The following is a 15,943-nucleotide window of genomic DNA, read 5'->3' as shown; positions in this document are numbered from 1 at the left end:
TAAATAAAGAGATTACAAAAGTAATACACCAAAATTAAGGACTTATCAAAATTAAGCCTCAATATGTTTTACATGGCAGACAAGCTGATTAGATCGCTAAGGAATATCCCCCTCTGATTAAACTAAATTTAATTTAAATTCTTTTCAACATGTACAAACACTGACATAAATATCCCCCTTTTCATCGTTTAAAATATTTGATATTTGATGTCTTTCAGTTGCACATTTGAGTAATTCATTTTTAACATCCTTATTGGTGATAAAAACAAATACACAAAGGATGAATATTTTAATGACTTTGCACTATGATTGACTTTTTACAAAATAATCTGTTTTTCATTTATTTATTTTTTTCAAAATTCAGAATTACTTTGATTTAAAAAAAAAAAAAATACTATAGAATCAGCATATTTCCCTTGGTTGTTTGAAAACTAACAAAATCATTGATTTTCAAACGACAATAACATTATTTGTTCAATCACAAACAAAAGAATAATCATCTGCCGTTTAATGTTCAAATTATACTCAAATTTTAATGTGCCATACTTCTAGATTCCATTAGATTTTAAATCGATAATATTACGTAATCTGAGCAAAAATGTACTTTTTGAATGACGCAAACAAAACTTCTTTCAATAGAAAAGTAAGCAAATCAAAAGGTGACAATAAATGGGTGTATTTTGCTTACCTTTTTGTTGTTCAGTAATTGGTTTTTGTTGAGGTTTTCCAGCCTTGTTTTGATCGGCTGTGGTGATGATCTGACCTGATATCTGGAATGATAATAAAAAGATTCCTAAAATAACAGATCCACTGGTTGGTTAATTACACATCATGCTAAATTACACCAAATCAGATACAATCAGATAATTAACCTCCAAAGGCTTAAATTTAACTCACAATATTACAAAAATATGGGTCCACCTTCACTAATTTGAAACAATAAGTAAACTGTTTTCGGTCTGTCCTTCAACTTGTTCACTGAACAGATATTTATTCCCACTAAAGATAAATGTCATACAATAACTTGTACTTGGCAAGCTGCCAAACTCGCATAGGTTGTTATTAACACATTAATACAACTAAAAAACCTATAAAATCTACATAATAGGTTTACAGCTATGTAAACTTGTAATAGGTAATTACATCAAGATCAATGGTTTGTAAAGAAATACTGAATCCAATCAACAAATATACCAGGCAGAAGTTTAAAATTCTCTCCCACAAAGAGTACACATATAATCTCCTTCTCTTATCTTAAGTATTTGGCTTCCCTCTCTTTATCATGAAAATGCCTTAAGCAACTGACAAACACTTCACTTATCAATTTACATTAACAGAAGGGAAGATCTCAAAATACTTTTTCACTGACAACCATGTCTTGTTGGAGTGCCCTCTGGGAAAGATATTATACAAAGTACAAACACATATTTGTCTGTTGTGTTAAGGGATAAAATGAAGAATTAGAACTAGCTTGGTATTTATTGTCTTCCTTTCAAATCTACATTTTAATACTTTGTCCAAATAGTGATTGTCCTATTATTCGGTCGAATTACTGACCACCTGAAGTTTTGCTTTAACAAGTGGATTATTTTGTCCCTCTAGTCCAGTTTTAAATAATGAATGCTGTTATGAAATGAAAGTAAGTTACATGTTGGATGAGCAATTATAAGGGGCATTGACCTTTTTTATTTCCGTTATCAATTTTCCAAAGTGGATTATTTTTAGTTGTTTTTTTACAATCAACAATCAGTTTGTTTCCTGATGTAAAACCTTCCTCAGATCTCAGACAGTTTATCTCATAGAGAAGTATTGATTGTACTTTTCCCCCCTGAAATGAAGGAGATCTTTCATGACAAACAAGCTTGATAGCTGTCTATTCCAGTCCTGTGTTAGGTTTATTACAGCGGACATTTGTCACTGCCGTAAATGGAATGTGGTTGTAACCACGCCATATACAATAATCAAACATTCACAGTATAATCCAGTGAGAGACAAGCATATATCAATAAAACTTTCTCCATCAAGGGAAATGATTTTAATGGATAATGGCTACATAGAGAAATCTATTGATCATCCGGTTTTCTCTTAATGGTATGTAATGTCAAAATCACTGCTAATATTTAGCTTAGCATGCAAATAATGCCAAGAAGAGGTACCAGTATTAATTTACAAGTGAGGGGTACCAGATTTAGTTTTGAGTGTACAATAAATACTACAATAAATACTATCTGTTAAAGTAGACTGAAACAACAATTTGACCTTGATCAAGTTCATAAAAATCCTCCTGATACACTGATGTAAAGACATCAGTTATAGAAATAAAAATTCCTACAAAAAACAAAGAACTGCTGGAAATATTTATTCAACACTTAGAGTAGGATAATAGATTAAAAATAATTAAAGCTTTCTTTCAAAACTTAAAAAAATAAATGAAGAAAGCATGTTTTGTAGACAAAGAACCCCTTGCTTTCCCCCCTTGTAAAAGTAAAGCATTACACATGGTTACCATCATCATAAAATAATTACATTAACACAGACATGTAGAAAGAATTCCAGCTAAATATAATCTGCCATTATGACTTCCTCCATGTTTTAATGGTTTCCATTGGGGAAATGCCATCAATTGTAATTTTATTACTTCTCAAGATGAAAGAAGACATTTTCTTTATTACTTTGTCAATTGAGAAACAGGAGTTGTACTTTAGATGACGTTTGAAATATGCGTTATTTTTTTACAGAAGATAAATGATATGAACGTAAACAAGATTTAAAACAGGTCTTCCATCATACCAGAATGACATAGACAAACATATTACAGCGTGTTTCACTAAACCATGCTATACATACAGGTGGTACGCAATATTTTACTTCTTTCTGTCCAGGACAAAATCATTATATCCATTTTTGTCACCAGGACTGAGATTATATTGTCTTATATTAGAAAAGGTTTGACAAAGACCATTATTTAGTGTGTAACAATAGGTCATACCCACAGTGTCCAGATTTTTTTACCTATGATTATAGGAATAAAATTTCACACCTCTAACAAAATTCACACCTAGATTTAGCAGATGTGATAAACTGAAAAAGCAGATGGTGTTAAAAAATCACACTCTGTAGGTCCAAACTAATGACTAATAAAAAAATATTGATTTTCTGTGCATTATAATGCACCTTTAGATCCTTATCCATGAGTCATTGACTTGCATGCTTCCATCTGTTTAGCACTACATTGTCAGTTCATTGTTACTAGTTCTATGGACAGACTGGATTGTAAAATTTCAGTGGTATGACAAATATGTTAAAATAAATGTGAGCTTAAAACAAAGCCTTTCATTATAGTTTTTTGGTGTTACTCAGTTGGCCACTATTATGCATATAATTGTTTATGAAATGATTCTAAATTTCACATTTTTAACAAATAATTTCCCGAAATTGTACACATTGATTTACAAACCATGCTAAGGATAATGAATTGGTGAGGTTAAATTCCCTTGGAAGATATGACACACCTGACAAACTAAATTTCCATAACAGAAGAATATGTACAAATCAGTCACAATTAATATTCTTGCCAACAAATAAAAACTTCACAGTAAACTACCTGATAACTAAACTGGATTAACAGATAGGATAGATGAATGGACACACAGACTGGAAAACAGTTATGCCCCAAAGGTCTCCTTTGTATCTTAGTTGGGGCTTAAAAAATGCTCATATTTCTTACTAAAAAAAGCTATTGTACTGGCCTATCCATTTCGGACACTTTCTTTGTTCTCAAAGAGTCACATTGTAACCTTAAAAAGTAAGCAAGTATCAAATTTCAGTAAGTTATCATTAAACCAGCTGACAATCCTATCCTAAGAAATTACACAGACTTTTCAAATGACTACAAAAAAGAGATCTAACCAAGCGGAACATGGTAACAATTCCTAACAGCAGTTTGACATGAATGTAGGTCTCTGTATAAAAACTGTTTATCATCAATATAATAATACCTTCAGACATTGTCATTCTGCTTGGCTAATCACGAAAAGACAACTTAAGGTAAATTTGTCACAAAAATACAGGTATGTCCTGGGGGTCACGTGAATCATTTATTCTTCTCCCAACAAAAGGTTAGATCTTGTAACTGTAAACAACCCACATAAAAATCCTTGGAAAGATTTAAGATAAAATCCATAAACCTGTTCTTTATATGGACGTAAAGATTTTATTTTATTCGGTCATGTTTTATCATATATATACAATACTTTAAAGCTTTCAAAAGAAGTTGTTGTGATTTCTATTTACGTCATTATTCAAATACATCACATTCAATTAAATGCATCATGCATAATTATTGCATCTGCTTCTTGTTTTTTGTTTACTAAAGCATTGTGTAAGTTATTCTGGCAAATGATTTGATTTGAAATCTGATCTGAAAAGATTCTTGATTATGCAGAATAACAAACACAAAACTGCAAAAAAAAAAAATCAGTTGCGTAATAACCTTGTATCTTAGATTACATGAGATTTTGTTCCTTTGAAGGTAACTAAACTGAATAAATGTTTGAAAATCGTGAGTTGCTGGGTGACTGTCTCATTAATTTTACCTCCAACCTTCTTTTATTTGCAGATGCTAGCCTGGTCAAGATGTTTTATAAAATTTAAAATTTCTTTACTGGTATTTAGGTCTGGACACATAGGAGATAAGTTCAGATAACTATCATTAAAGTGTCCTTTCATTTTAAACTTTGGTTGTCGAAAAGAAGGATAAGTATAATCACATGACACTGTCATCGAGTGTAAGTACTTTGTGGTTTGACGAGTTATATAATCTCTGCACTCAATGTTTACAACAGACCTGGTAACCGCACCTCTCACTCTCCAATTTGTTAACCACAATCTGCTTAATGTTTCAAAATCACTAAATGATTGATTAAATTTTAAAAAGCCAGGTCAATACCATAGTATGCGTCATCAAGTTTTCTAATCTTAACTGCATATGCCTGTAATTTGATGGCGGTACATGGAAGTTCAATGCATTAATCGATACCTATAATTTATTTCTTCCTACCTCAAACCATTACCAATAGAACATTACATTTGAGCTTTGCTATAATTAAAAGGGAAATCCATTTACGAGAATTTCCATTACTATTGAACAGAATGACATAACATTAATGAACATTTTTCAAATGAATGTATTTGCTTTCTTCCTGTTTACTGCTGAAAGAGTTAATTAAAATGTCCTTATATCATTTTACTAGCAATTGTCTAGTTATTTTAAATTACAAAAAACAAGAACATGCTTTTTCAGAGAGAGATCAAGGACGTTCATTTTAAGGGGCAAATACAAGCCCCCCCCCCCCCCCCCAAAAAAAAAGAGTAAAACTTAATGCCCCCTCCCCTACGATAGGGACATAAAAAACTATGGAAAAGACTATCATGGGTTCTCACAACATTCCATTAAACAATAAGTCACTGTGTACCGCCTTCGAGATAATCAAAACTCATAATACCCCACAGTATGCTATAACAGGCCCCGAAATGACAAATGAAATGGAAAAAAATTAAAGTAGAAAACTAACAAACTGATTTATGTACAAAACAATAAATGAAATAAATGAAAAACAAAAATTATATACAGCACCATAAGCATGTATCTGAAGTGTAGAATATCTAAATTCACATCAAGAGAAATGATTTAGGTGTGGCTCTACTGTCTCACAATTTGTTTACTTCATTTTTAATGATATACAAATAAAAGCCTCTTTCACTGACCTGTAAATGTTATGTTAAGCCAACAAAATGTATCCTGAATACTGCTTGATTAAGTAACAGGCCTAATCCCTTCCTTGAATAATCCAAAACTATCTACTCAAGCAATAAAATTAAATCACCTGCCTAAATATTTCTTAATCATGTATGTACATATAAATATCTGGTGTAATAAAATCTTGTCTGTCAAGAAATGAATGATTTAGTAGTCAGCTGGCAAACAAAGAAAAGTCAGCCATGTTTTGGTGGGAAATGAGGCCACATGGCAAAGTATGAGTCATAGCAGATAAAAGGCCTGCTAGGTGATAGTAAAATGTGTGTATCAAAGTCTAAAAGGCACTTCATAGTAGGAGTATCTGTATCCTGTTGTGTGAGAAAGGAGGATTGGAGTTATAAATAAACATTAAGTACAAAGCTTACACAAATATTTCCTCTTATTTACATTCAAATCTCAGTTACATGATATATTTAAATGTTTTCAAGGGTAAATTAAACAATTTAGAAGTACAAAGGTGCAGTATATTGAATGGTGATTACGAAGGTTCCGAGGTTTTAAAATACATTTATATCAAACCATTCACTGACATGAAAGCTCAATAATATTAGTTATATTAATTTCAAAAGCTATTAAAAGATAAACGTAACCGAGAATTAAAGACTGGCAACATTGAAATGTAAAAGATATTTTTTTGAAGGTGAAATGTTCAGATGTAACACAAACAACACATCCTTCTGTGAGAGAGATAACATACTTGGTTGATAAAACAATCTGGATCTGATCCAGCATTTAGACTGGAATGATAACTTAAACAAATACATATGCTAATCTATATTTGTCTACAACATTGATAATACATATAATATCCTTCACTATACCAACTGACCTATTTACTTCCCCCAGGTAGAACTCGCGATCCTTCATTACACTTTTTCTTTCTACCATGGTGAACATAGACAAAAGTGCAAACCCATTTACAAAGCCTACTTAAAAACTTATGTTAATATTCTATGATACTATAATGGAAGGACGAAGTCAAATAATCTTTATTTCAGATACAAAGTTGAATGCCATATGTCATAAGGTAAAGCTAAAAGCTCCGTTATTGACCATGGACATTTTCCATCAACCTAATTATACACTAGGTAATCAATGGTTCCACCTATCTTTTAATGAAGTAATAGAGAAGTCAGATTTGTCATTAATCAATTCTCTATCCCTATGGTTTGATCAATAAACAGATATACTGTAAAGATTGGTATTATAGTGACCATTGATCAATAGATCAGTAGACTTCTGGTTACATCTCTACCAGAGGGGCGTATATAGGGATAGACATCAATAAGTGTAGGGGTCATAGATTCAGATCAATAAACACAATTGGCAGCGGTTGGGTAATCTATGGAACAGATTTCAATGGAAGTAAAGGGGTCATCAATTTAACAAAAACCTTGAAACTGATAAAAAAAAACTATGGCAGGGTCATCAGCTCAGCTAATTACAAAGGGGTCATTAGATCAACAAATAAAAATTAAGGGAGAGGGGGGGTCTCATTGTTATTGGAGATCAACAAATATCAACAAAAAGCATTGTCAACAATAATACAATTATCATCAAGGGTCAGAAGATCATTATAAAATTAATTCATAAATTGGGGGAGGGGGGTATTCATATGGAGGGGTCGTGAGATCAACAAATTCCAATGGTACTATAGAGGTCATCTGATCAACAAGTCCCGGTACTGGAGGGGTCATACAAGATCAACAAGTCCCGGTACTGGAGGGGTCATACAAGATCAACAAATCCCATTGGTAGTGGAGGGTTCATGAGACCAACAAGTAACCCACTGATAGTGAATGGGTCATCAAAACATTTTTTTTCTAGTTATTACCATATTTTAATAAAAGGAATTAAACCTTATAACTCAGGACAAGAGATAGTATTGTGAAATCTGACAATGTTGTGTCTAATGTTGTTTATGATGATTACCCCCTTAGTACCTTATTACTTAACTCCAAGATAATTAAACATTCATCACATGTTTTATCAACTTTGTCCATGTTAATTTGTACAACTGGTATCAGATATAGATATTATTGATATCAACAACCCTTGTCACCTGACATTCAATGTGACCTCTACACCTGCATGTTCAATTGAAAGGACCATATTTAGATTTACTGAAACAAAGCCATCTTTAATACCAGCACAGCAAATTTAATATCATCTCTATGAAGCTATTGCAAATGGATGACAAAACAATGACATGTCAACTGTTCAACCAAGATAAGAAAAGGAAAACCTTTATTTACCAATTTATTTATTAAATAACAACTAACAAGAATATAATCAATCTTTTATGTAAATCCAAACATAGTATGTGAACTAAAGGCCCTACCTACCCCTACATTTTAACTTATCAATGATAAATGACCTATTTTCCCTGGAGGCTAATTTTATAAATTTACATCAATCCTAAATCAACTGATTAAAGATGTAATAATTCCTGTTATATTCCCTGGAGGTGACATTGATGAATAAGTAATGTAATTGTCATATTCTGGGGGCTTTACTAATACATCACATGTCCTGAAGTCACATGGATGTGTTAAAATAACAACTCTAGTCTCAGGTTTTTTTTAATTTTCAGACATTGCAAATATTTTCATAAGTATATATATATAAATATATAATAAAGATGTCTTACCGAATTAGATGTTAGATCCTTTTCCTTATCCTTGTTAGCCTGTCTCGTTCGACGGGGTCCTATTCCAATCTCAACTCCTCGTAGTATAGAGTCTACCACTGAAAATTAAACAAAAGTCGGCCATTAACAACTAACGCAATGCAGTTAGGTCATATATTATGCATACAGCTTACGAAAATTAAATCCCAGGTGAATAGAAATACGTTTGAATAGGTTCAATTTACACTACAATCTAGAATAAATAGATGCAAAGAAATGTTCAGATCAGGTGACTCATAAAAAACAACTTTATAATCCTGCAATAACATTGAATAAACATGGCGGTTATGATACCAGGAGAAGAATTGATGAATCTGTCTCACATACCTAACAATTTAAGTAGGAGGATAACAAAAACATCAAAAGGTCAAACTATCACGGAAATCTAAAACCACAATTATACCTTTCTCTTTCCAAACTTCCTTCTAAAAAATTCTTTAAAAAAATACTACCATCCTGAAAAAAAATCTTGTTATCAAAGATCCTTTAGCAATCAGCATTATGATACATCTAATGATAATTTTTTTCTATCTTCATTTGAAAAAGGACATATAAAACATCATATTTACCTTAAAAGTGAGACAAAATTTCCCCAAAAATTAAATTTCCATTCAAATGAAAACTAAGTGTTATCACACTAACACATGGACTGTAAAGTGAGATTGTAGTGCCTTGCAGCTAAATTGGACACACCATGTGATCTGTCCTATATTGATCAAACTTGATAGGTGTAACATAACAATTATAATATCTTGGTGACAGTGTGTGTGTAGTTATACTGGTGTATTGAACCTTTAAGCTAAATGTAAAGGTCACAGTCTGTGTTATTGAATTCTTAAAATATCATTACAATGCATATTTCTATTGTTAGTTATTGAATTACAAAATCATTTGCCTGCTGCCATATGTGTATATGTTATTTGATTGTATCTCAGTAGTGAAATATGCATTAATATCGTGAAATGGAATTTGTAAACAGGGGAATATAGTAAATTAGGTCATGCTGAAGCGTATCAGCCATCTTGAATGGATTTAATGTTTCCATATTAATATTTTATGACACAAATTGCTTAATATTTAGATGATTTAAAACCAGAATGATATGATATGCTTATCTGATAGTAAATGTTTATTTAAATATGGTTGTTTGAAAAAAAGCCAGAAAATAGTCTTAACTCACAAACAAACAGGAAGACTTTCTTATCATGAAATATAAAGGTTGTCAGCTAAGAGCTTGATATATTGTGTTACGCCAGCATGCTTTTCTTCAATGTTGAAAACTTTTAAATATGCTGACCCCTAGACAGTTTATTTTTTTGTTTTGATGATTGATTGCCCAAATTTTTTGAAATACTGACATCATAAATCTAAAAATGCATAATCTTCAAAGGTTAACATAGTCTTCAACAAGAGTGAAATTACAGTAACATTGTTAAATTGTCAATTTTTAAGAGATGCTCATAGTTGATATGATATTGGCTAGACTGGCATGAATTGGAAATTTTACCCCCCCCCCCCCCCCCCCCCTTCGTCCCCCATTTTCCCACAACAGTTATATAACATTTAGTTAAGGCAAGCTTAAAAGTTAAGAGAATGGAAACCATTTTTTTACCATTTTTTAACACATTTACACATCACAGGACTTACCAAAGGAAACATGGTACAGACAGGAGGGGTATTTATTAAAGGTTAGAGGGAAGGTTAGGGTTGGGCAGATCCAGGGTTATAGAAAAGACTGACATTAAAGACGAAACTGTTAGTTAAGTAAGAAACAATTTGTAAACAAAATTATGCATTATCAAAGGGGGTAATCCTTCTTCAACCGAACTGAATCTACCACTGAACAACACAAGCATGCCAGATATACTTATTACCCATTGGTCAAACATAGAAACATGTCAAAATCAGACTTCTGTATTAGACAAAAACAATTCATTTGTTATGTATAAAATTTTTGTCAAATCATTGGTTGAATCTGAACAAGTTTCAATGTACAAAAAAAAACCTTCCAGACTTGACTATATTAAATTTATCAAAAGTATAACTGATCTTCAGGATAGCTCCAAGGTACTTCAATCAAACAAATTTTACTTTGAAATAAGAGAATGTGTCTTCAATTAATAATGATATTTACTAAGTAACGGAAATTTAGGGACTAATTTGAAGTATCAGACCAATAAGTCCAATCTTAACAGTGTAGGAGTAAAAGCAAACACATTATTAAAGTTGAGTTGATCTGTATATCAATTAGATTATATTCATGCTACGAAAATACATACGAAGCCATAAATGTTATGAAGGTGAAGGTCATGTTTGATGTAAGGATTTCATTACTGTGCGTCATTTGCCATTTGTTTTCATATTTAATATTGATGTTTTCAGTATAACTACATGAACAGGATATTATCACATTTAAAGGCCTAGAAATGGCCTATTTCTTTTGTAGGTAATATATCAACTCAAATCTGATTGAGGAAAGGCTTTCTCTGGTATCAAATACTTTTATCTGGATAAACACATGTAAATGAGAACCATAAAATTCACTTCAAAGGACACCAGACCCATACAAAAATGCTAACAAAGTATAAAATGGGTAGAGATGTGAATCAATAAAGATCCTATTAAAATACCATTTACACAATCAGACTTACTGTGCAGTCTGGTAATTGTGCAAGGATATTGATTTTATTATTCATCAGAAGTTCCCTAGTGTCAGTGTAAAGCTTAAATGATATTCTAGGCCTGCAGAATCATACTCCATTAATCTTTTTCAGGAAATTCTAATATTTTTTTTTCTTTCTTCTGATGGAAAAATCAATAGCAGATGAGACTTACATTATAAACAAGAATGTTTGATTTTACCAGAGGTCATAGCTCCAATCAGACAACATAATGCAAATCACAGCTGCTGGTTTCATTGAATTCAAAATTATAGAGTAATTCACTGCATTCTAATCAAAACAGCATGACATTTCCAAGGCAACTATTAAAAATGTTGCCCATCCATCACACAACATGCAAGATTTTATTGAGGACTTTGGGTAAAGATCAAACCATTTAATGCTACTATTAAAGTTTACAAATTATCATCAAATAACAAGAACAAATTTTGTATTCCTTAACATAAATAAATGTATCAATCATTTTCTACTGTTGGATCATGATTGATGTTAGTATTGCACTTTTATGCCTTGTCAAAGTTGAGATTTTTTGTGTTTGAACTGTGCAAAAAAGACATTTACAAACATATCAGCATGACCGATTTTTATTACATATCTTAATTTTTTTTTTAAATAATACTTAAGTTACATGTTGTTGTAAATAGATCCCTCTGGATCTAACAAGACAATCAGACCTGTATTGATTTTCTATAATGCTGCAACATCTGTTATCATGTGGGAAGGTATTTACACAATCAGTGCACTTCTCTGGTTAGTCAACTTAAATTCCAAAATAGCAGATATGATACATTAAAACCTGCCTAAAAATCATATAACTTGAAATAGAATTACCTATTCTACCTCATTTTGAACCTGTGTAAGACAGCAAAACAACAACAAAATATGACCAAGTCAACCTTCACATTGAACATTTAAAATCATGAAATTCTACAGTAAAACATGACTAGTTTTTCCTACAGAGTACTCAGCACAAGTACACATACACTACACAATAAAACCTGCCTATTCAGATACAAGTGTGAATGTTAATACTAAACTGTTACAGTAAAACCTGACCTTAGTTTTTCCTACAGTGTACTAAGTGCAGAATGTATACACTACACAATAAAACCAGCCTATTCAATACTAGTGTGAATGTAAATACTAAACTGTTACAGTAAAACTTGACTTAAGTTTTTCTTACAAAGTACTCAGTGCAACACAATAAAACCTGCCCATCTATCAACAAGAAGATACCAATGTGAATGTCAATACTAAACAGTAAAACCTGCCCATTTGTCAACAATTTAGAACAAATGTATTCCAATAATATTACACTGTAAAACCTCAGAAAGGTGTTAGCATAGGAATGAACATTTAAGATAGCTAGGGAGGTCAATGCATTAAAACTTTTTTTCTTTTTCCTGATGTTTATTAATTTGAAAAAAGAAATAGAATGGGATTGGACCAATGAAATACAAGGATCAGCAAAAATCACAGGAAAAGTTCTTTTCTTGCAGACTTTATCTAGACAGTTTCAGGACAGCAATTTATGAATTCAAACAACAGCCCACAATAAAGTACATATAGATGTAGACTTTGTTTATAAAATAATAATACGTGTTTAAATAATGTAGATGAATGCAGTTATAGGCAACCTTGAGACCATCAACAATGAGAAAAACCCATTCTGTATTATGTCAGCTATAAAAAGCAATGTTATTTAAACCTATAAAATACAATGATTTGCAGCTATACAGTAAAACTAACTTATATAACACTACCTATACAGATAATACAATCTAACAAATTAATGTACACCTGCGAATCTAACCTCAATAACACAAATTTACATAATAATATACAATAAAACCAGAATAACCAATGTTTGCACTCCAGATGTACAACACCCGTAATTTACTGTAAAACTGCACTACATGTAAATGCTGATACTAAAGAATTAATTGAAAAAGTTCCAAAAATAAAATGTTAATGAAAACTTTATACAGTAAAACCTGTACTAGTTCATGAAAACAACCAACATTATCAATTTTTTTTAGAATATCCGTCAAACAAACCATTGCAATTTGACTTATTAGAATATATCTTTTTTACCGTTGTCATTTAATACATAAATAATTGGTTTATTCCCAAATGATCTTGTTCCAAAACCAAACCCCCCCCCCCCCCCCCCCCCTTTATGTAAAGTTCTTGATTTGCTACTCTCCTGTACACTGAGACATGTTACATGTTACAAAGCTGGCCTGCACAATCATACGATGGGATTTCTTGTGTTACCTTCAATTGTCTACTTGATATACCTACATAAGCAAAATAACTGGTGCCACATGTAGAGCAGAATAGATACCCTTCCAGATCACCTGATATCACCCCTAGTTTTAAGTGGGGCTAATGTTGGTGTTTGTTTTTTTTAGTTTGGCTGTGTTTTGTGTACTGTCTGTTTGTCTTTTGATCATATTTTCCAATGGCATTGTCAGTCAGTTTGTATTGAGACTAATGAGTGTGAATACCCCTTTTGTGTCTTTCACCTCAGAGTCTCTTATCTAATATTTTCCCAGCAACCCACATAGTTATAATGATCAACAACCCATCTCAATGTAAAATACATTCTTACTCTAAATACATTGACTTTTCTAAATGGATTTATTGATGAAAGTAATATTTGTGTGGGACAGATGTTCCTCTATTTTCACACATACAAATTAGATTTTGCAATCTCTGATGAGTTGAGGAATATGACATCAGAAACTATCATGTTATGGTTATCATGTAATGGTTAATGATTGAAGATTCTGGCTTCATTCCTAGAGTCAGTAATTAGTTTGTAAGGTGTAATAAAGATTAATGACAAAGACAGACAGAGAAAGAACTTTGTACTATGCAGTATATATATATTTGTTATACATACAATTAATTAAATACACTTAAGATATAAGGTCATACTGTAGTAGTTGCAATAAGTTCACACCACTCACTTCTATTTTCAATTTTACATGAGGATGAGATTTAGGGACACCTGCACCTGGATTGATATTTTTAAGATTGATCTCCAAAACTTAAGTCACGTTGCCAATCTGGCTAAGCTAGTCCCCCTCTTTCTTAGAACCCATTAGATAGTTTAAGCTTTGATGTAGGTACCATGAAGTTTGGGAGGGTGATTTTAATCACTAGCCCCCCCTCTTTATTAGAACCCATTCTATAGTTTAAGCTTTGATGTAGGTACCAGAATGAAGTTTGGGAGGGTGATTTTAATCACTAGCCCCCCCCCTCTTTATTAGAACCCATTCTATAGTTTAAGCTTTGATGTAGGTACCAGAATGAAGTTTGGGAGGGTGATTTTAATCACTAGCCCCCCTCTTTCTTGGAACCTATTCTATAGTTTAAGCTTTGATGTAGGTACCAGAATGAAGTTTGGGAGGGTGATTTTAATCACTAGCCCCCCTCTTTCTTAGAACCCATTCTATAGTTTAAGCTTTGATGTAGGTACCAGAATGAAGTTTGGGAGGGTGATTTTAAGCACTAGCCCCCCTCTTTCTTAGAACCCGTTCTATAGTTTAAGCTTTGATGTAGGTACCAGAGTGAAGTTTGGGAGGGTGATTTTAATCACAAGCCTCCCCCTCTTTCTTAGAACCCATTCTTTAATTAAAGTTTTGATGTAGGTACCAGAAGTTTAGAATATTTATCCAAAATACCAAGCCTACTGATAAATTGACCACAATTGCTAATGACAAAATATTCATCAGTGACAAAGCTATAAGTTTATTTTTCTTCATGCCAATGTTGCTACCGCATTGTAAGATGAAACACATTAGTTATGAACAAAATATTTGCTTAGACTTACAGAATTATCAGAGGAATATGTAAACACAGGTATGGGTAAATATACACACTACACTGTGTCAAAACTTGCCCTTTTAATCTCTATTTACGCATTTGAATTTGACGATAACACATCGAAAATATATAAATCTATATTTCTAAATTAAAAATACAAATCTTTATCCTTCTTAAAAAAAACATTTGAGGCTCAGAGGGCATTAGCTAAACATATTTACAATTATAAAATATCAATACTTTGCCAAATTCACATACTGTGTCAAATCTGTTTTAAACTTGCAAAATATAAACGTTAAGAAGATGTCCATAGGGTGCAAATAAATCCATATTCTATTCTATAAACATAATAAAACACTCTAACACACAGCCTCAAGTTTGTCGCTCAGCTCGAGCGTTGTTTCATGTAGTATAATGTTTCTCAATTAGGGGATTTGACATACAACATTGACAGCTTCAATTATCTTTATCATTTAAATTACATGATAAGCCAAATAGTATGAAAACATAGTTTCTGGTCATACACATTTGTTTATGTATACATGAGTCAGATGTAAACAATTAGATACATATAGAAACAGGAAATGGAAGATGTAAAAATGAAGAAAAGAAAAAAGAAAAAAAAACATTTATATTTGTGAGTATAAACAGTTATAAAACAGAACTTTATCTGATTGTACCAAGACCAATCTAAATTTGACTAGTGATATAGAAAATCTCTACTAAAATCACAATAATTTATAGACATTGCAATAACCCTGAAACCTTTTTACATGAATCAATTTTCTCAAAAATGTAAATACCAGTTGAGTAAATATCTTAGTTCTGCAATAAAATTCATTGTATAAAGATCCATTACTTCACCCTTTAACTACTCTTGACACTATGTTATAACCTTAAGAGTTCATGTCTCATACAGAG

At 31.8% G+C, this 15,943-nt stretch overlaps 1 protein-coding gene across 5 annotated transcripts in view; it reads right to left on the bottom strand.

The window, feature by feature from the left end:
- Positions 1 to 15,943, bottom strand: part of LOC134714982 (lysine-specific demethylase 3B-like) — an 89,524-nt gene that overhangs the window by 25,707 nt on the left and 47,874 nt on the right. The window contains exons 6-7 of one of the 5 annotated variants that reach the window (XM_063576773.1): positions 8,469 to 8,566; positions 689 to 770 (exon numbers count right to left, since the gene is read on the bottom strand). In XM_063576773.1, the coding sequence (XP_063432843.1) occupies positions 689 to 770; positions 8,469 to 8,566 (180 nt within the window). Of the gene's footprint in view, positions 1 to 688; positions 771 to 897; positions 965 to 1,194; positions 1,246 to 3,512; positions 3,582 to 8,468; positions 8,567 to 15,943 lie in introns of those variants that run through there. The other 4 variants (XM_063576774.1, XM_063576776.1, XM_063576775.1 and 1 more) reach the window with 4 other exon arrangements.

The sequence above is a fragment of the Mytilus trossulus genome, chromosome 4, assembly GCF_036588685.1.
Source record: "Mytilus trossulus isolate FHL-02 chromosome 4, PNRI_Mtr1.1.1.hap1, whole genome shotgun sequence".
Classification (NCBI taxonomy): domain Eukaryota; kingdom Metazoa; phylum Mollusca; class Bivalvia; order Mytilida; family Mytilidae; genus Mytilus; species Mytilus trossulus.
This window is presented reverse-complemented; position numbering and strand designations above follow the sequence as displayed.